This window comes from Symphalangus syndactylus, chromosome 11, assembly GCF_028878055.3.
Source record: "Symphalangus syndactylus isolate Jambi chromosome 11, NHGRI_mSymSyn1-v2.1_pri, whole genome shotgun sequence".
Classification (NCBI taxonomy): Eukaryota; Metazoa; Chordata; class Mammalia; order Primates; family Hylobatidae; genus Symphalangus; species Symphalangus syndactylus.
Genome location: NC_072433.2, coordinates 120905828 through 120927016, shown reverse-complemented (window position 1 = coordinate 120927016; position 21189 = coordinate 120905828). Strand labels below are relative to the sequence as shown.

Sequence of the window (21189 nt, the reverse complement as noted above, 5' to 3'; positions counted from 1 at the left end):
AATCCCAACACTTTGGGTGGCCGAGGCAGGAGGATCGCTTGAGCTCAGGAGTTCAGACCAGCTTAGGCAACACAGACCCATCGCAAAAAAAGAACAATAATAAACAACAAGGGAGCGAGGAGGCAAGAAAATGGTGCAAATTTACCCGGATGTCAACAGGGGGAGGGGCCAAGCGCTGCTACCCAAGATGCCAAGATGGACGCCAGGCAGCCAGGGAAAAAACCCCAACCCCACCCGCGCAGGTGCCCGAGAGGCGCCGCGCGCAGCCTCCTCACCCCCGCTATCCGCGGCCTCCGGGTCCTCCTCCGCCTTCCGCTTGAGCTTCTGGGAGGAGGGGCTCACCGGCGCGTCCCCCAGCAGGTACTTATGCTCCTGGCCCCGCAGGTGCTTGAGGTAGCGGTCCTTCAGGGACTGCCACGAGTGCTGCGTGAGCGAGCTCTTCTCCATCGCTTTCCACAAGGCGTTACCAGTGACGGAGCTGGGCGAGCGGGCATTTTCCTTCACGTAGGTCAGGATGGCTACGTCGTCCGCATCCGTGAAGGCGATCCGCCCCGCGAGCCGCTGCGGCTCCGGCTCCGCGGCGCCCTCGGCCAGGGCCCCGGGCTTTGCTTCCGAGCCGGTGTCCGCCGCCCAGGCGGGGCCCAGCCGATAGGCCTCCAGCTCCAGCCTCTCGTTGCGCTCCACGCAGTCCAGGATGTACTGCGTGGAGATGAAATCACCCGAGGCCTCGGCCAGCGCCTCCCCGGGCTGGGCCAGCAGCACGGCCCCGGGCTCCTGCACTCGGCAGACGGTGCCGCCGCCGTGCAGGATGAGCGTTGACAGCCGACGCTTGGCCGGGCTGGGCCGCACGTAGAAGGACATGGAGCTGCCGTCGTCCCTCACGAACAGAGTCGAGGAATGGGTGGGCCCGTTGGGGTCTTTGCCCAAATCCATCGCCTCCGCCATGTCTGACGCCGAGCTCTACTAGGAGATCTGCCCCCTCGCGAGCGCCTGGCACGCAGAGCGCAACTGACTGAGCTGTCACCTCAGACGCCTCTGCCGCGAAGCGCAGCACTGGGCCTGCGCAGCAGCGGCCGCGGCGCATCGAGAGCGCCCGCCCCCTCTCCCCCGGAAGAGGTGGGGCTTCGCACCTTGACCTGGAAATTAACGTACTATCCTCCTTACTTTTGGGTCGGGCCCTCCGGGAAGATGGCGGCCGTGCAGGCGGCCGAGGTGAAAGTGGATGGCAGCGAGCCGAAACTGAGCAAGAAGTGAGTGTCGCTGCGAGTCTTTAAACCCTTTGCGGTAGGAGAGCCTGGGCTGGGAAGCGCCGCGAGGTTCCCACCAAGGCTGCTGTGCCGGGGCCTTTTTGCCGGCTCTCGTGGGTACGCACATGCTGAGACGTGGTGGCTGCGCCCTGCAGACCACATACCCCGGGATACCCCGGGCACGCCGGCTCCCCGTTCCCAGCTGGCACCGGCGGCGTCCTCCTTATACCCCTAGAATTAAGAAACTGTGGAGGAGGAACTAGGACGAGAACTAAGAGTTAATCAGGAAAGAAAAGCGAAGAAACTTCCTGCTTAGCTTCATTCTCCTTCCTTCTGAGAAATGCCTTCTTTTGTTGAGCCACTCAGTAAACATGGAAGTTGGAGAAATATTAAATATCCTAGCTTCTCAGGAAGACCTTCAAAATTTTCTGGGCCTCACTAAGGTCATTCTGAACGTTATGTATTAAAAGGGATCAGTTCTAAAACTCGTGCATCTTGGTATCTTTGTTAACCACTCCCAAATCCTTGGAGTATGTAGGTTAACATAGATAAGTCAGGATTGGCCACCCTTTAACTGGCTGTCTTATGTTCTTATTAGCATTCCCCATTTGAACCACATAACAGGTAATTGAGTGTTTTATCATTGCTAGGAAGATGGTACATAGTACCATTCCAGAGGCATACGAGAGGGCTTAATCCCCGTGGCGCGCACTTGTTATCCCAGCTACTCGGGAGACTGAGGCAGGAGAATCGCTTTAACCCAGGAGGCGGAAGTTGCAATGTGCTGAAGTCGTGCCACTGCACTCCAGCCTGGGAGACTTGAGGTAGTCGTCCTTCAGGGACTGCCACGAGTGCCGCGTGAGCGAGCCCTTCTCCATCTCTTTCCACAAGGCGTTACTGAGACAGAGTTGGACCCTGCATGAAAAAGAAAAGAGAAATGATGTTTCCTTTATTTATTTTTTTTTAGATGGAGTCTCGCTTTTTCGCCAGGCTGGAGTACAGTGGCGCGATCTCTGCTCACTGCAACCTCTGCTGCCAGGGTTCAAGCGATTCTCCTGCCTCAGCCTCCCAAGTAGCTGGGATTACAGGTGTGTGCCACCATGGCTGGCCAATTTTTGTACTTTTAGTAGAGATGGAGTTTCACCATGTTGGGCATGATGGTCTCCATCTCCTTACCTTGTGATCTGCCCACCTTCGCCTCCCAAAGTGCTGGGATGACAGGCGTGAGCCACCGCACCCGGCCTGATGTTTCCTTTTGTGTCCCTGGCTTTGTGCTTCAAATATCTTAGAAAAAATATAAGAGAAATGGTCTAGGTTTACAGTTTGGTAGCACCTTAATATATTGCCCTTTGTTAGAGCAATCCGATGGACTTCCATAAATGTTTGGAACCTGGTCTTTGGACTGCTACCTTAGAGAAAATTGTTTGGACTTTAATCTGTTAAGTCAAATTTAGTTGAATGTGGTGTATCTGTGATATAAAATACTAAAGTTTAGTTCATTCTTTCAAACCACCTATGATAATCAATTACATTGAATTGAATTTTAAGACTGTGTATCACAAGTGAAAGCAAGGTTTCCAGTTCAGCGTGTGTTTTTAGGTAAACTGAGAAAACTAGTTAATTCCTCTTTACTGACTTTTTTTTTTTTTGGAGGCAGAGTCTTTGTTGTCCGGGCTGGATTGCAGCGGTGCGATTTCAGCCCTCGGCAACCTCCACCTCCCGGGTTCAAGCAGTTCTGGTGCTTCAGCCTCCCAAGTATCTGGGACTGCAGGCGCACGCCACGACACCCGGCTAAATTTTTGTGTGTTAGTAGAGATGGGATTTCACCTTTTTGCCCAGGCTGGCATCAAACTCCTGAGCTCAGGTGATCTGCCCGCCTCAGCCCCACAAAGTGTTAGCATTATAGGTGTGAGCCACCAATCCCTGCTTCACTGAGTTTTCTAAAATTAAATACAGCTACTACTTTTTTTAACCAGCTTTTCTGTGCCAGGCACAATGCTAGATCTCTACAAGCTTTCTGTTTAATCTCAATAAAAACCTTGCAAGAGGAGTTATTGTCTGTTTTTCAAATTAATAAACTGAGGCCCTGGTAATTAAATGCATTACTAAAGTGTGCATTCCTAAAATATAGTCTAGCACTGATCCAGAGCACTGGAGCAGAGATCTGAAGTCAGGCCTGTGACTCGACTGGAGTCCATGCTCTGTATCCTAACTACACAGCACTACTCACGGTGTCTTACCTGTCATTGATGTCTATTCATCTAGTTACCATGAGCTAAAATAATTTTTTTATGATTAACATTTCCTTCCGTTTAATTGTTCTGGGAAATTCCTTGGTCTGAAATTTTTAGTAAGCACCATTTTATGCCAGGTATTGACTCCAAGTTTAAAAACAGATGTACTTCCTGCCCAAGTGAAATAGCCTCCTCAAATTTATTTGAACATGGTAAAGGAGGTGATCGCTGTAATTCTGTTGCCTTCCAGTGTTGATAATGTATAAACATAACGCATTCTAAGGACCTTCCTGAAATTCTCCTTTCCCCTTGTTCCTAGAGTTCCGAACAAGTCTTGTGTTTGACTCGTGTTTTTGTGTGGCTTGCATTTATCTTTGTCTAGAGTTCGCAATTGATAGTGACAGTTTCCTCTTATTTTATATGCTTCCTATTGCCATCTTGTGGCCAGGTATTTCCTCTCCAGGTGAGAAACCACACTTCAGGGCTTCAGAAAATGCCTCACATCCTGTTCCCATATTCTAGGACGTTGTGAGCATTTTTACCTGTAAGCTATCCATTAACTTGCTATTGGCTTTACCCTAGATATGCATGTTTTTTCCATAGTCAGCTAAGAACATTGTCAGTTACAGTTATAGCACAGGGAGTGTTACAAGGTTGCTATCAGTTAAGACAGTTAAATGGGACTAAAAGGTAGTAGAAGCATGGTCCCCCTCCCCAACCCGTAAGAGAGTTGGTTGGGTATATGTATACTGTCTGTCCCATCTGACACCACATCTCTGTGTTTCCTGCTAGGTGGTGGTAATCATTAGTTCCAGGGTGTTCTGCCATGTTGACGCAAGCTGCTGTAAGGCTTGTTAGGGGGTCCCTGCGCAAAACCTCCTGGGCAGAGTGGGGTCACAGGGAACTGCGACTGGGTCAACTTGCTCCTTTCACAGCGCCTCAGAAGGACAAGTCAATGTCTGATCAAAGAAGGTTGGTGCCCATTACCTTCTTTATTGCTCTGGAAGCAAAAATTCTTTCCTTACTTGGTTCATTCTCTATTAAGCCTCTGGCTAAGTCTTTGGACTTGTTGCTAAGGAAACAAGGAGCGCTAATACCAAAACCAATAGTCCTTTCTCGTTTTCTCTTTAATAAATCAAATCATCTCTCCTTAGAGTCTTGAGATGACATGTGGATCTTATTCTAGAACAGTGCTGAGAACAAAACCCTTGTTTGAACAAATAATTTCTAATGCCAGCTATTTCCCTTTTCTGTCTTTCCGGAGTTTTGTTTGCTCTTGAGATTAATTTGGTTTCCAGTCTTAGTGCTATCCCTAGGACCTTTTTGGATTATCCTTAAGATTGATTTGATTTAAGAGGAGCACCTGGTTGAGTGGAAAACAGATTTATCTTAATTCTAGAAGAACTAGACAGCCTAGTCTTAGCAGTCCACTGACCAAATTATAGCATGATAGCACCAGCAGTGTTTTGGAAAGGTTGTCTTTACAAATGTTATAAGACATTATATGTAGAAAAAGCTGTCAACTTTGAAACCATTCAGAATCCGTTTTTCTTTTTTAAAAGATGGACCAGGCGTGGTGGCTCGTGCCTGTAATCCCAGCACTTTGGGAGGCCAAGATGGGTGGATGACAAGGTCAGGAGATCGAGACCATCCTGCCTAACAGGGGGAAACTCCATCTTTACTAAAAATACAAAAAAAATTAGCCAAGCATGGTGGCGGGCACCTGTAGTCCCAGCTACTCTGGAGGCTGAGGCAGGAGAATGGCGTGAACCCGGGAGGCAGAGCTTGCGGTGATCCGAGATCGCACCACTGCACTCCAGCCTGGGCGACAGAGCGAGACTCTGTCTCAAAAAAAAAAGAGAAAGATTCAAAACCTCAATTCATTTTTTTTAAGTTATTCTAAATTCATATCGAAAATGAAGGATGTGTCCTGAAGCCAGAATGTTTGCAGGCGTGACTTGGGATCTTTTGCTGTGGTTCACTATTGCAGAATATTTGATTATGTTCAGCGGTTTGAAAGAATGATCCATAAATTGTCTTTGAATAGTAAAGATATCCCTCCCTACACCAATCTGTTTAGTTTCTGGGTTCAGATAGCAAATTCAGACCATAAGAGACATGAACATATCATACAGAGCAGCTCAAAGTTGTCCACATCACTTTGGTTTTTGAGGTTCAAGTGATAGGTATCAAGAGTTTGGAGAGCAAGCCATTTAGCCAGAAATGTATTCAAATCAGTATGGTTTCTATATGAGGTGCAGAGAGTAAAGGGTTAAGATACTGAAAGATCCCTAGAAAGCTCACATTTGGTTAGCTGAATGCCAGGGTCAGGGTAATCCCTTTTTACAAACATTATCTCAATACACACCACAACAACTGGTGGGGGTTGTCTATTAGTATTTTCATTTTACAGGTGAGAAGTTAATTCACTCATCCAAGTCACATAATTGAAAAGTGTGTTGGAATTTAGTCCCAGGCAGCCTGACTATAAAGATGGTATATTATCCCCTGTACTATGCTGCTTTGCACACTGTCCTACTCTGTTGTCTAAGTCAGGCTCCAGTTGGCAAAGTGAGACTAATGCTGACAGCCATTCTTGGAGAGTCTGTTGGTGGGGGAGGTCTCCTTGAGTGCTAAAGAGCCAGCTCTTCCTATCGTCTTAACTCACTCTTAGGGGAGGGATAGAGAGAGGGGGTGGCAGAGGACTGGAGATGTTGCCTTATCATGTGTTAGATCTGGCATTGGAGGGGTCAGGTGGCTAACGCCTGTAATCCTAGCACTTTGGGAGGCCAAGGCGGGCAGATCACTTGAGGCAAGGAGTTTGAGACCAGCCTGGCCAATGTGGTGAAATCCCATCTCTACTAAAAATACAAAAATTAGTTGAGTGTGGTGGTACACACCTGTAATCCCAGCTACTCAGGAGGCTAAGGCACGAGAATCCCTTGAAACCCGGGAGGCAGAGATAGCAGTAAGCCGAGATTGTGACTGCACTCCAGCCTCGGCCACAGAGCAAAACTCTGTCTCATAAAAAAAAAAAAAAAAAAAAAAGACCTGGCACTGTTGGAACTTCACCTTCTAGGGGGATACTAAACAACTAAGATTCAGTCTCTGTCCTCAAGGAGCTCCCTAACCTAATTAGCGCAAGAAAAGCCTATTCTAATTTTCTAGAAAACTTTTTCTCTTATTCAAAACTAATGCATAGCATTTTCTTTGTCTTGGTACATCTTGGTTTTAGTTGGGTCCTAATGCCAAGGACCTGAGCCTGGCAAGCAGAGACTGAGAGTGATCTTTCACATCTTTGTTCTAAGCTTATTTTTCCCTTTGTGTTTTTCACATAGTTTAGTGACAAGCGACTTGAGCTGAGCTGTGGGTATGGAATTGAGGGGTACAGAACTGAGCAAGAGCGTTTCTCCCAGGCAATTCGTGTTTTTGATAAGTTACTAGGGGCAGATCATAAGAGGACTCTTCAGGCATAACACATTGAATGCTTTCATCTTTGCAACAGTGAGCTGAAGAGACGCCTGAAAGCTGAGAAGAAAGTAGCAGAGAAGGAGGCCAAACAGAAAGAGCTTAGTGAGAAACAGCTAAGCCAAGCCACCGCTGCTGCCACCAACCACACCACTGACAATGGTGTGGGCCCTGAGGAAGAGAGCGTGGACCCAAATGTGAGTTCCCTGGGCCACCAGCATGGCTGGGCACAGGAAAGCTGCTGATGAGGCTTATGGCAGATTCTTTGGGACTGGACAGTAGGAGGGACCAGTACACCTGAGGTCACTGCCAGGGATAAGGGAGGGTCTGCCACTCCATCTGGTTAAAGGCACAGACCCTGAGTGTTTTTTATGTCAACCCCCAAAAGGCATTTGGGAGAGTCCACCATTCAGGTGAATTAACCTTCCTTGGAATTAACTTGACCTTGAGGCCCCAGGGAAAGTGTCTCTCTAAAGATTGCCTGAGGTTTACTTTAGATCAGGGGCTGGCAAACTACAGTCCACTGGCCAAATCCACTTCTCCATTCCCCTACTTTATCCTTCCCTCCTGGTTTTTTGTTTTTGTTTTTGTGTTTTTGAGACAAAGTCTCATTCTGTCACCCAGGCTGGAGTGCAGTGGTGTGATCTCACTGCAGCCTCCGCCTCCCCAGTTCAAATGATTCTCCTGCCTCAGCCTCTCAAGTAAGTGGGATTAGAGGCGCACACCACTACACCCAGTTAATGTTGGCCAGGCTGGTCTTGAACTCCTGGCCCCGAGTGATCCACCTGCCTCTGGCTCCCAGAGTACTAGGATTACAGGCATGAGCCACCACACCTTGCCCCTCTTTGGTTTTACTAGTAAAATTGTATTGGAACACAGCTGTGCTCATTTGTTTACATATTTCTGAGGCTGCTTTCCCCCTGAAACAGCAGAGTTGAGAAGTTGCATCCGAAAAGCTTTGTGAGAAAGGCTGCTGTAGAGTATTCCTTGTTTACATTCTCCAGGCCCCATGCCTTGGGGAAAAGTCTGATGTGTCACCAGAGGTAGGAGAGTAGTTAAGAACGTAAGTGACTCAACTCACCATGGAAATGTGGTCTACAAAAGTGGCAGCAAGGCCACCTATACCAATTAAAAATTAAACTTTTATGATTTTAGGCAGAACTCAGATTGTTCTTTTTGTTGACTCTTGCATTTTGAAATGCTGGCCTCTGGCCACCCTGCATATTTTAAGTGCAAATCTCACTCCATATTCAATCCTGCAATGCAGAGGTCTTGGTTAAAGAAAACAATGTATTGGGGTCACTCTGGGGCAGAATACTGCCACCTGCTAGGTGGGCCCCACTCGTCTGACCAGGTTCAACTTCTCAAGGGCTTTTTTTTTTTTTTTTAACAGCAATACTACAAAATACGCAGTCAAGCAATTCATCAGCTGAAGGTCAATGGGGAAGACCCATACCCACACAAGTTCCGTGTAGACATCTCACTCACTGACTTCATCCAAAAATATAGTCACCTGCAGCCTGGGGATCACCTGACTGACATCACCTTAAAGGTGGCAGGTAGGAACTCTCCCTGGCAAATCACTGAACTCCCACAACAGGCAGGCCTGCGGCTTCAGTAGCACAAGGGAAGGTCTGGGTTGGTCTTGTTCTCAAGTAGCCTGTGCAGAAAGAAGCAGAGCAGCCCCGAGACATGGAATCATATTCCAGATGAGGTAGTGCTACAAAGAGAGGGGCTTTCTCTGTAAGGATTCCCTTCATCAGCAAGAATCAGCGGCAGAAGTCTCAGGCTTCTAAGAATTCCAGTCTTTGGCCTAAGAATGCTTTGTACTGAGACAGTATTTCTAGAACATTGCTCTTTTGGAGTTGTAGTATCTTGGGTGAGATCTTCTTTTCCTAAATTAAAAAAAAAAAAAATCACATGTTTTCCTTGCCCTCTCCCACCAAATAGTAAAACTATCAGTTGTAGAAAATTTAGAATAGTCAAAGAAGCAAGGAGAGAAAGTTTTGATTACCTGTAATCCTACCACCCAGAGAGAATTTTTGGCAGGACCTAAATGCCCAAAAGGTTTCTTCTTGAAAGTGCAGTGATTTTACTAAAAAAATTTTTTTTTTTTTTTTGAGATATAGTCTCACTCTGTCACCGAGGTTGGAATGCAATGGTGCCATCACAGCTTACTGCAACCTCTGCCCCCTGGGTTCAAGCAATTCTCCTGCCTCAGCCTCCCGAGTGCCTGGGATTACAGGCACCTGCCACCACGCCCAGCTAAGTTTTATATTTTTAGTAGAGATGGGGCTTCACCATATTGGCCAGGCTGTTCTCGAACTCCTGACCTCAGGTGATCCACCTGCCTTGGCTTCCCAAAGTGCTGAGATTACAGGCGTGAGCCACCACACCCTGCCACTAAAATATTTATTGATGTTAGTTATTCTAGTTCAGTATTCTCAGGTACACAGTGTGCTCTGAGATCTTTTCACATCTGTGTATTCAGATCTTTTTATTTTTTATTTATTTATTTTTTTTTTTTTTTTTGAGGCGAAGTCTTGCTCTTGTCCCCCAGGCTGGAGTGCAATGGCGCAATCTCGGCTCACTGCAACCTCCGCCTCCCGGGTTGAAACGATTCTCCTGCCTCAGCCTCCCCAGTAGCTGGGATTACAGGCGCCTGCCACCTCACCCAGCTAATTTTTGTATCTTTAGTAGTGACAGAGTTTCACCATGTTGACCAGGCTGGTCTCGAACTCCTGACCTCAGGTGATCCACCTGCCACAGCCTCCCACAGTGCTGGGATTACAGGCGTGAGCCACTGCGCCCAGCAGGTCTTTTTTAATTGTTTGTTTTTATTCTGTTTCTTGCCTTACATTTCTTTTGGGACTTTTATCTGCATACTGGATCATCTTTGATAATTGTCACTTTATCTAAAATCCTTTTTATCTTTCTTCATACTTTGATTTTTAAATTTTATCCTCCTTTTCACTTTCTGTTTCTCTTAAGGCATTATTTGTTGTATTTAGTCACTATTATTTCCTTATAGCTTAGTCTGCATTTTCTGAAAGATTTTTTACTTTATCTCTAATTCTTTCATGTGTTATCACCTCATTTCTTAGTTTTTCTAGTTGTAATTTGTGCTCTTTCATGTTTTGCGTCTTTTTCTTCATGTTTTTCAGCTCATTGTTGAATAGTAAGAATTTTTTGCTTTTCACCGCACGTTCTCACTCATAAGTGAGAGTTGAATAAGAACACATGGACACAGGGAGGGGAACATCACACACTGAGGCCTGTCGAGGGGCAGGGGGAACGGGGAGGGAGAGGATTAGGACACATACCTAATGCATGCAGAGCTTAAAACCTAGATGACAGGTTGATAGGTACAGCAAACCACCATGGCACATGTATACCTTGTGACAAATCTGCGTGTTCTGTGCATGTATCTGAGAACTTAAAATTTAAAAAAAAAAAAAAAAAATTTTTTTTGTTTTTCTGAGCATGTCTGTCTTGAGTGCTTTTATTTTGTCTAGAGGGGTGTTATTCTCCTTCTTCTATCTCTCCATTTTTAGTTTTTTAAGTAATTTTATAGGGTTTGTGAGCCCAGTGTTTTTATGTTGCTTACATTTACATGAAATCAGTTTTCCTGAATGTTCAAAGGAAGCTCGGTTTCGTTTTTCCAGTGAGCTCCCTCTTGTGTTTGTGGCGTGTTCAGAAATACAGCAGCTTGCTTTTTGAGATTTCCCGGCTCTCTTCTTCTTCCTTACTTTTTTTGGGTCGTCTTTTTTTTTTTTTTTTTTTTTGTCTCTTTTTTCCTTATCCTGTTCAGTTTTTTACGGTCTTGTCCTAGAAGGGAGCCTGGCTGTTGGGAGGGTTTCTGTGGGCTCTACTCTTCATTCTCTTTAGATGTTTGTTTGTTTGTTTGTTTGTTTTTGAAACAGTTTTGCTCTTGTTGCCCAGGCTGGAGTGCAATGCCGCAATCTCAGCTCACTGCAACCTCCGCCTCCCAGGTTCAAGCGATTCTCCTGCCTCAGCCTCCCAAGTAGCTGGGATTACAGGCATGCGCCACCACACCTGGCTGATTTTGTATTTTTTTTTTAGTAGAGACAAGGTTTCTCCATGTTGGTCAGGCTGGGCTCGAACTCCCAGCCTTAGGTGATCTGCCTGCCTCTGCCTCCCAAAGTCCTGGGATAACAAGCGTGAGCCACAGCACCTGGCCCCCTTTAGATTTTTTAATGCAACCCTCACCTGTATGGAAACGGGCACATCCCCTCCCAGTTTCAGCTGCAGGTTCACATTTTCCAGAGGATGCCTTTGGCCATTTGGGGGTTCTCCAGTTCTCAGATCCCTCCCATACCCCATTTCTCCCCACTGCTTTTTCCCCGTATAGAGGTCTTATGGCTCTTGGTGGTTTGCCTCGTTGCTTATATTGGGGTCCTTGCCAACATCTTCCCACAGCATTTTGTTGTAAATTTTGTCCCTGGATTTTTCACTTTGCCTCTCTAGCTGTGCTTTCTATTTTTATGTGAGGATTCAGGGAAATCCAAAAAGTAGGCTGCTACCAGCACCGCCATCTTCTAGGCATCCAGTGATTTATCTTGAAAGCTAGATCTTGAAAGCATGTCTTTAACTGGTTTGAATGAACATCGTTGGCTTGAGGGAAAAGATGGGGATTAAACCTCAAGCTAAAATCAGATTGTACTGCTTTGTATTGTGCCCTGACAAAAAAAAAAAAAAAATGCAGGCCGGGTGTGGAGGCTCACACCTGTTATCCCAGCACTTTGGGAGGCTGAGGTGGGTGGATCACTTCAGCCCAGGAGTTCGAGACCAGCCTGGGCAACATGGTGAATCTCCCTCCCTACTTTAAAAAAAAAAAAAAAATTAGCTGGCTGTGGTGGTGCGCACCTGGAATCCCAGCTACTCAGGAGGCTGAAACAGGATAATCACTTGAACCTGGGAGGCAGAGGTTGCAGTGGGCTGAGATCCTGCCACTGCACTCCAGCCTGGGCAACAGAGCAAGACTCTGTCCCAAAAAAAAAAAAAAAAAACAAATGCAGAGGGAGTTTTTTTTTGACACTGATACCATAAAATGACTTCTGGTTCTGTCAGTCAGTATTTTTGCTCTTCTTTTTCTAGGTAGGATCCATGCCAAAAGAGCTTCTGGGGGAAAGCTCATCTTCTATGATCTTCGAGGAGAGGGGGTGAAGTTGCAAGTCATGGCCAATTCCAGGTATCTCAAAATATCCAGTTATAGACCTTTCTTGGTTGGCCTAGAGCAACACAGCAATAGGCTGATGTGGTCTTACTGGTATTTGAAGTTAGAGTAAGAAGGAGTGGGACATGGTTGGGGAAGGCTGAGAAGAGGATAATGTGGCCATCTGGTCACCTGTAAAGTAATGACCACTCTCAAGTTATATGACAGTAAAGTAAAGGATAGTCCTTTTTTAATAGTGGCCCATGAGTCTGAGGTCCTTCTTGGGCTCACATTAACTAGGTATTAACAGTTGAGCGAGGGTTCCAGAGGAGACCAGTGGTCAGTGTTCATTTGAATTGTTGTTACTGAATTACATTTCCGTTTCACTCAGAAATTATAAATCAGAAGAAGAGTTTATTCATATTAATAACAAACTGCGTCGGGGAGACATAATTGGAGTTCAGGGGAATCCTGGTAAAACCAAGAAGGGTGAGCTGAGCATCATTCCGTATGAGATCACACTGCTGTCTCCCTGTTTGCATATGTTACCTCATCTTCACTTTGGCCTCAAAGACAAGGTAAGCGTTCATGGCCTCCTAGCTGTGGCACGGGAGTGCTTTCTGTTTGTTTTATCATACCATTGGATCAGACATACCAGTGATTTCTAACTGCTGCTTTTGGTTTAGGAAACAAGGTATCGCCAGAGATACTTGGATTTGATCCTGAATGACTTTGTGAGGCAGAAATTTATCATCCGCTCTAAGATCATCACATATATAAGAAGTTTCTTGGATGAGCTGGGATTCCTAGAGGTAAGGAGAGTTCCTTGCCTGACGTGATGAGCTGCCTTGCAATGCTTGCCTCCTCCTCTCCCTTGCCTTCCTTTTCCAAAGCGTATCCTGTGTCAGGATCCTTCATGCCTAATGAGAATGTCCCCTTTCTTGCCGTCATCTCTGTTCTACCTTGTCCTGATTAGGAAGGCAGGACCTGACTTCCAAGGTAATGGACAAGGTGTAGGGCCATCCACATGCTAATGATGTCACATTCAATATGTATTCACATCGTTTTGCTTTTTTGTAGCATTAAGAAATATTTTTTGATTATATGAGAAAGGCAAACACACGTACCATAAAACAAATTCAAACAATAAATTAAATAGAAGCAAAACTGAAAGTGCTCTTTCACTCCTTCTGACTAACTTCCCTACCCAAACTTGAGTTTGATATTTATCCTTCCGCACCATTTACTGGGCATATATACGTACGTACATATGCGTGTTGCAGATGGAGTGCACATATGTAAACATTTTGGAGGAGTTTTATTTTTGGTTTAAATATGAACGAAGTCACACTGTGTATTTTGATGGACCTGCTTTTATTTCACTTAAGATATTCTGGATCTCTTTGTATGAGACAGATAGATACTCTTTCTTAATGCTGCATTATTTATTTCAACAAGCATCTTTATACACATGTTCAAATGTTTCTGTAGGATGGATTTCTGGAAGTAGAATAAGTCAAACAATGTAAGCGATTAAAATTTTTTTTAAACAATCAGTTGAGATAACTCACTACCTTCAGACCAGCCTAAATTTTTAATAAATACTGCGATTTGGGCCCGGCGCAGTGGCTTACACCTGTAATCCCAGCACTTTGGGAGGCCGAGGTGGGCGGATCACGAGGTCAGGAGATCAAGACCATCCTGGCTAACACAGTGAAACCCTATCTCTACTAAAAACACAAAAAATTAGCCAGGCATGGTGGCGGGCGCCTGTAGTCCCCACTACTTGGGAGGCTGAGGCAGGAGAATGGTGTGAACCCAGGAGGCAGAGCTTGCCATGAGCCAAGATCACACTGCTGCACTCCAGCCTGGGCAACAGAGCAAAACTCCGTCTTAAAAAAAATAAATACTGCAAATTGAACTCAAGAAAGGCTGTATCCATTTAGATTCTCATTTACAGCTTGTGAAAGTTCGTGGTACTATATTAATGGTATTAGGTATTAATAGAAATGGAGACACTGTTGTAGAAAATCATAGTGTCCTTTTTTGTCAAGCACTTGCACATTACTGTTGAACTTATTAACATTTAGTTTGGGGTATAACAGGCTTAGACTATATTACATGCAAAGCATGATCTGTCCCCAAGGCCTCTGGTTATCTAAGGACTGATGTTTCTCCCTGCCTTTTTTAGATTGAAACTCCCATGATGAACATCATCCCAGGGGGTGCTGTGGCCAAGCCTTTCATCACTTATCACAACGAGTTGGACATGAACTTATATATGAGAATTGCTCCAGAACTCTATCATAAGGTAGTCAATAATAGTACACCCTTTTCCCTTAAAGAAGCAGAAAGCTGGAAAACCACTGGCTAGATGGGTATAGTCAGAAATAAGAGGAACAGAGAGAGTAAAGCAGCCAAGAAAGTGTTCTGATGGGTCAGGTGTGTGGATGTGAGTAACACTTCCAGAATTTCTCCACAAGATTAATAGAGCATTGCAGGGCAAAGACCAAAGGCGTTGTCTTTCCCATCTATGCAGGCACTCCTTACCTACTTTGGTTCCCCTAAAACTTTTAAGATACAGTCTTACTTGGATTAGATCTGATTTAAGTCTTCCACAGAAGAAAGAGCCTAATCTCTCTGTGGAAGTTGGAAATAAGCATCTTCAGGCCTGGCGCGGTGGCTCACGCCTGTAATCCCAGCACTTTGGGAGGCCAAGGCAGATGGATCACTTGAGGTCAAGAGTTTGAAAGCAACCTGGCCAACATGGTGAAACCCAGTGTCTACAAAAATACAAAAATTAGCTGGGCGTGGTGGCGGGTGCCTGTAATCCCAGCTATTTGGGAGACTGAGGCAGGAGGATCGCTTGAACCCGGGAGGCAGAGGTTGCAGTGAGCCAAGATCCTGCCACTGCATTCCAGCCTGGGCGATAGAATGAGACACCGTCTCAAAAAAAAAAGTATCTTCAAATCGCTATAAAGATGTCTTTTCAAATTCCCAGGTAAATATTGAAGATTATTATTCAGGATTCTTAGTTGCAGACATCAGAACCTGTTATAACTAGTTAAAGAAAAATAAAAATTTATTCAGCTCTATAGGTGAGGTATTGCTCCTCACAAAAGGGCATTAGCTGCGGGGGTCTGCCTGCAGACCCTGACCTGAGCGACGGATGAATAAAACGTACACTGAAGCACAGATGCTCTGTTTTGCCAGTCTGCTGAGTGTCCCACCACCTGCACACCAACAGAGGTGTATGTGTCACTGCGGCCGACCCTGAGCAGCTCTCACTCCAGGCATTTATTTAGTATAGAATTAACAACAGAAGCTTTGAGTAAACACATTTGTGGATAATTAACATGGTAAGAGGGTAGTTCTAGGAATTATTAAAGTCCAGGTACCATGGTCTGAAGTAAATACCATTAGGGGGCAGTATCTTTGGTCAACCTCCCCCAAAGAGGGCCATCTGGCTGAAAGGTTAGTTAATGGAGGTAGGGTAAACAGACTTAACTGGGGAAGCCTCTCTTGTCCCTAGTATTTACCCTATGACCTAATGCTCTAGGGTAAGAACCGGCTGTCTTCAGCCTGTTCAATTGTTACAAGGTATGTTACCTTTCGGCCTTCCAAAAGGTTTGTGACTATTCCTTATAACTTTCCCCAATATTTCTCTTTAATATTTCTGCCACCATCCTGAGTGAATCCCAACATATAGGAAGCTCACAGTCCCCAGGAGGATCAGAGAATCAGGCTTGGAAACTACACAACTAGGAATGATTCTGAGTCGTATTAGAATGGGCTGTTGTCATGGAGAACCCAGTGTTTTTTCCTAGTAGGCACAGTTACTACAGTTCATAACCCTGGCACTAGGCACAAGTCACTGCCACTAGGACCTCTGCAGTTTAAAAGCTACATGCGACTGGCCCCCTTCACCAGAATGAATTCTGTGCAATACCCACATCTTTTGTTAGTAGTTTCCATGCTGAAGTCTCACAGGTGTATCTGACTGGTAGAGCTTGGGTCACACACCTGCAGCCTAACCCCAAGAGAGGCTGCTTCCTTGGGGAGGTTCAGACTCAACGATGGGGGATGCCCAAGACAGGAAGAGTATCCAGAAGTCCTGGGCAGCCAAAAAAGAGGGGTAACTATCCACACTACAAGGGCATAAAGAGAGCAGGGTGCTTGGCATTTTGACTAGAGACCTGAGAGCATGCCTAACCTGTGAAAACCAAGTTACAGCTTTTGGAGACTGAAACTTCCCAGAGCTGTTAATACAAGATTAGCTGTCATGGGGCCGGGCACAGTAGCTAATGCCTGTAATCCCAGCACTTTGGGAGGCCAAGGCGGGCGGATCACCTGAGGTCAGGAGTTGGAGACCAGCCTGACCAATACAGAGAAACCCTGTCTCTACTAAAAATACAAAAAAATTAGCCAGGCATGGTGGCACATGCCTGTAATCCCAGCTACTAGGGAGGCTGGGGCAGGAGAATTGCTTGAACCCGGGAGGCGGAGGTTGCGGTGAGCCGAGATCACGCCATTGCACTCCAGCCTGGGCAACAAGAACAAAACTCCATCTCGAAAAAAAAAAAAAAAAAAAAAAGATTAGCTGTCATGACCGTGGCCATGTGTTGTTGTTAGATGCTTGTGGTTGGTGGTATCGACCGGGTTTATGAAATTGGACGCCAGTTCCGGAATGAGGGGATTGATTTGACGCACAATCCTGAGTTTACCACCTGTGAGTTCTACATGGCCTATGCAGACTATCACGATCTCATGGAAATCACGGAGAAGATGGTTTCAGGTGACTCCTGCTCTGTCTCGTACTCATCGGGTGGTTGGTATGCTGCTTTCAGAGGAGGGCTGCCTGGGTTTCATTCCCGCTAAATAACAGGTTTCTCTCCCAGGGATGGTGAAGCATATTACAGGCAGTTACAAGGTCACCTACCACCCAGATGGCCCAGAGGGCCAAGCGTATGATATTGACTTCACCCCACCCTTCCGGCGAATCAACATGGTAGAAGAGCTGGAGAAAGCCCTGGGGATGAAGCTGCCAGAAACGAACCTCTTTGAAACTGAAGGTAAAGTGACAACACTCGCTTCTCCATTGTAAGGCCCTCCTTCCTGTTCAGCTCTGAATACGATTGGGTCAGAGCTAGAATTTCCCACACTATTCTCTTTATGTACATTTTTACTTGGCTAGTGTGATGTCTCCTGCCCTAACTTGTGCATTTGTGTCCCAGAAACTCGCAAAATTCTTGATGATATCTGTGTGGCAAAAGCTGTTGAATGTCCTCCACCTCGGACCACAGCCAGGCTCCTGGACAAGGTGAGAGGCCCCGCCTTTGTTGTACATGTCCTCATCTGGTGCTGAACGGTTCCCTCTTCCCTGGGAAAGTGAACCCCACTGGGGAGAGTTCATTTCTGCAGCTTCACAGGAAAACCGTAAAGAGAGAACAAGAGAATTAACAGACTTCGAACTGTCATACTAAGCTCTGTGCCAAATAATTTATGTGTGTGATCTCAGTTAATCCCTTCCAGCTTTTAAAAAGCTATAGGGTAGGGTGGGCGCGGTGGGTCACACCTGTAATCCCAGCACTTCAGGAGGCCGAGGCGGACGAATCACCTGAGGTCAGGGGTTCGAAACCAGCCTGGCCAACATGGTGAAACCCTGTCTCTACTAAAAATCCAAAAATTAGCTGGGTGTGGTGGCAGGCACCTGTAATCCCAGCTATTCAGGAGGCTGAGGCACGAGAATCGCTGGAACCAGGAGGCGGCGGTTGCAGCAAGCCAAGATCGTGCCACTGCACTCCAGCCTGGGCGACAGAGCGAGACTCCATCTCAATAATAATAATAATAATAAATAAATAAAAAGCTATAGGATAAACCCATCTGGATGGGAGCTGAGGTCTTCTGTCTGGGCAGGGGTGATCAAATACTATTCAGAAATGGTGACTAACTCTGCTTTCTCATTAAGCTTGTTGGGGAGTTGCTGGAAGTCACTTGCATCAATCCTACATTCATCTGTGATCACCCACAGATAATGAGCCCTTTGGCTAAATGGTAAGATTCCAGTTACCTATTGCTGCATAACAGCCCCAAAACTTAGTGGTGTTAACAATTTATTGTCAAGATTTTGTGGTTTGACTGGTGGTCTTTCTGCTGTGTGGTGTTGACTAGGATAACCCAAGTGGCTTTTTTTCAACTGGGGATTCTGCCAGGGCACTTTGGTTCTCCTCCATGTGGTCACTCCACATACGATCTTGTCCTCCAGGGCCTGTTCATGTGGCTCTCTGGCAGCACAGCCTGGACTTCCCTTCAGCATGGCGGTTGGGCTCTAAGGGGAAGCTTCCAAAAGAACAGACCTCATTGTGCAAACACGTATCAAGCCTCTGGTGATACCCCATTGGCCAAACCAAGACATGTTGCCAGCCCAGAGTCTAGGTGAAGGAGACTACACATGGTCATGATTTCAAGAGGTGTGGTCCATTGTAACAGTCTGCCACACTGGCCTGTTAGGAAGATCATTAAACTTTCTTGGTCTCTCTCACCCTCCTCACCGTTGTACCAAATATTTGTTGCTGAGAGTGCATGCTGGCTTCAGACTGCAATTAGTAACACTTTTGAGTCCACTAGAATTCAATTATTGTATTAGATGTTTGATCATTAGACCAATCTGGCCAATATGGCGAAACCCTGTCTCTACTAAAAATACAAAAATTTGGCCAGGCGCGGTGGCTCATGCCTGTAATCACAGCACTTTGGGAGGCCGAGGCGGGCAGATCACGAGGTCTATCCTGGATCGAGATATATCGAGACTATCCTGGCTAACACAGTGAAACCCCGTCGCTACAAAAAATACAAAAAGTTAGCTGGGCTTGGTGGTGGGCACCTGTAGTCCCAGCTACTTGGGAGGCTGAGACAGGAGAATGGCATGAGCCCGGGAGGCGGAGCTTGCAGTGAGCCGAGATTGCACCACTGCATTCCAGCCTGGGCGACAGAGCGAGACTCCGTCTCAGAAACAAAAAAAAAAAACTTAGCCAGGCATAGTGGCATTCGCTGGCTACTCAAGGCCGAGGCAAGAGAAGTTCTTGAACCCAGGAAACAGAGGTTGCAGTGAGCCGAGATCACACCACTGCACTCTAGCCTGGGCAACAGAGCGAGACTCTGTCTCAAAAAAAAAAAAAAAAAAGCTCATTAGAGGCCTCTGTATTCAGCCTCCTCTTTGGTCTCCTGTCCCTAGGCACCGCTCTAAAGAGGGTCTGACTGAGCGCTTTGAGCTATTTGTCATGAAGAAAGAGATATGCAATGCCTACACTGAGCTGAATGATCCCATGCGGCAGCGGCAGCTTTTTGAAGAACAAGCCAAGGTGAGAAAGGGGACTGTGAGCAGAAGCTGTGCCAACTCACCAGGAAATACCAGCCTTAACCCTGATCTGTGTCAGCATATACGTTCTTGATGACTTCAGAAGTGAAAGATAAAGCCATAGGCTTTGCTGGAAGAAGTCATATTTCAAGATGGTGACTTCACCTGGTATTGACTCTGTCGTACATAAAAGGAACTTCATTATTAATCTCCGTATGGAAAGCATGACGCTTGCCTTGAAAATACACTTGCCAAACAGGAACATTATTTTCTTAGATTGTACGTGTATTGAGGTGGCTTAGGGCTGGGAGGTAGGTAAGGATGAATGGAGAAGACAGAGCCCCCACAGGCTGCCTGCAGCAGGTGCTGCCACTGAGGGCTGTTTTCAGGAAATGGCAGAAAGACTCTTGGAATTGTCACAGTCTCTGAGAATTAACCTATTTGGAGTCCCAGAGCCCCAAGCAGCAGAAGGGTTTTCTTTCAGAGAAATTTGTATGTGTTCTGAGGTCGATTTCATCAGTCCTGACCTCCAGGTCTTTGAAAGAAACGGCTGCATCTTGGAGTTACTAGGAAATGAATTCCCAGCAAGTCCTGAGTGTCAGGAGCATCCCTGGAATGATGGTACTCTCACCTCGGAGCCTGGTAACATGTTCACTCACAACACTGAGATATCCTAGAAGAAGGTCACCTTTTGGTTCTCTTTCCTCTTCTAGGCCAAGGCTGCAGGTGATGATGAGGCCATGTTCATAGATGAAAACTTCTGTACTGCCCTGGAATATGGGCTGCCCCCCACAGCTGGCTGGGGCATGGGCATTGATCGAGTCGCCATGTTTCTCACGGACTCCAACAACATCAAGGTACGTAGCAACCCTCCACAGAGCACACTCTACTGTGTTGGAGCCAGGGCATGGTGGGCCTGGAGGATAAAATTAAGGAAGGGCTTTGGGCTGGGAAGAGGAGTAGGTAGAGGAGTTCCATGCCACTCACAGGAGGGCCAGAGCCTCTGACCTTAAAGGATTTGGGTTTTTTCCTACAGAGGCAGAAGGAATACTAATTGTTTGTATTTCTTGAGGATCCAGGGAAGTCTCCGTACATTATTTCAGCTAATTAAGTCAGCCCTATGAGGTGTAAAAACTGTTATTTCCCATTTTTATAGATGAGGAAATCAAATTGTCATAGAAATGCGTCTATTCATCCTTTTGACTTAGTGTCCTAGGCAGTGCTATGCATTTTTTCTTTGTCATCTGTAACTGAGAGGGTCTGAGTTGAAATAAAAGAATACATGTGCCTTTTCAGCTGGAATATACTAATCTCTGGATTTTTGTGGTAACAACAGAGGCTAAAGGAATGGGTAGATAGCTGTGAAAAAATGTTGAGAGTGCTTCTCAGCTTCAAGGTACGTTCTTATTTCCCACAGGAAGTACTTCTGTTTCCTGCCATGAAACCCGACGACAAGAAGGAGAATGTAGCAACCACTGATACGCTGGAAAGCACAACAGTTGGCACTTCCGTCTAGAAAATAATAATTGCAAGTTGTATAACTCAGGCATCTGCATTTCTGCGAAAGATCAAGGTCTGCAAGGGAATTCTTGTGTGCTGTTTTCCATTTGACACCACAGTTCGGTTCAGCCATCAGAAGAGAGACAAGGAATTAAAAATTTCTTTTTAATCCTTGTTACCAAATAAACCATTTGTCTCTTCTCTTTA

At 45.9% G+C, this 21189-nt stretch overlaps 2 protein-coding genes across 6 annotated transcripts in view; one reads left to right on the top strand and one right to left on the bottom strand.

Moving 5' to 3' along the window:
• The window catches only part of TERF2IP (TERF2 interacting protein), a 9679-nt gene extending 8551 nt beyond the window's left edge, over positions 1 to 1128 (bottom strand). The window contains exon 1 of one of the 2 annotated variants that reach the window (XM_055299586.2): positions 276 to 1128. In XM_055299586.2, the coding sequence (XP_055155561.1) occupies positions 276 to 945 (670 nt within the window). In that variant the 5' untranslated portion in view covers positions 946 to 1128. The remainder of the gene's footprint in view (positions 1 to 275) is intronic. The other variant, XM_063612456.1, reaches the window with a different exon arrangement.
• KARS1 (lysyl-tRNA synthetase 1) lies at positions 1066 to 21189 on the top strand. 4 transcript variants are annotated; one of them, XM_055299576.2, is made up of 15 exons: positions 1121 to 1250; positions 4274 to 4453; positions 6987 to 7146; positions 8343 to 8508; positions 12068 to 12161; positions 12517 to 12703; positions 12812 to 12937; positions 14317 to 14436; positions 16758 to 16920; positions 17024 to 17197; positions 17360 to 17445; positions 18094 to 18179; positions 19360 to 19486; positions 20196 to 20339; positions 20900 to 21189. In XM_055299576.2, exons 2-15 carry the CDS (start codon positions 4308 to 4310, stop codon positions 20996 to 20998), a joined length of 1878 nt encoding a protein of 625 aa, XP_055155551.1. In that variant the 5' UTR covers positions 1121 to 1250; positions 4274 to 4307; the 3' UTR covers positions 20999 to 21189. The 4 variants fall into 4 exon arrangements, with proteins under 4 accessions (XP_055155552.1, XP_055155551.1, XP_063468502.1 ...); XM_063612432.1 differs by lacking the exon at positions 1121 to 1250 and adding an exon at positions 2220 to 2335; XM_055299577.2 differs by lacking the exon at positions 4274 to 4453 and having other exon boundaries at positions 1066 to 1250.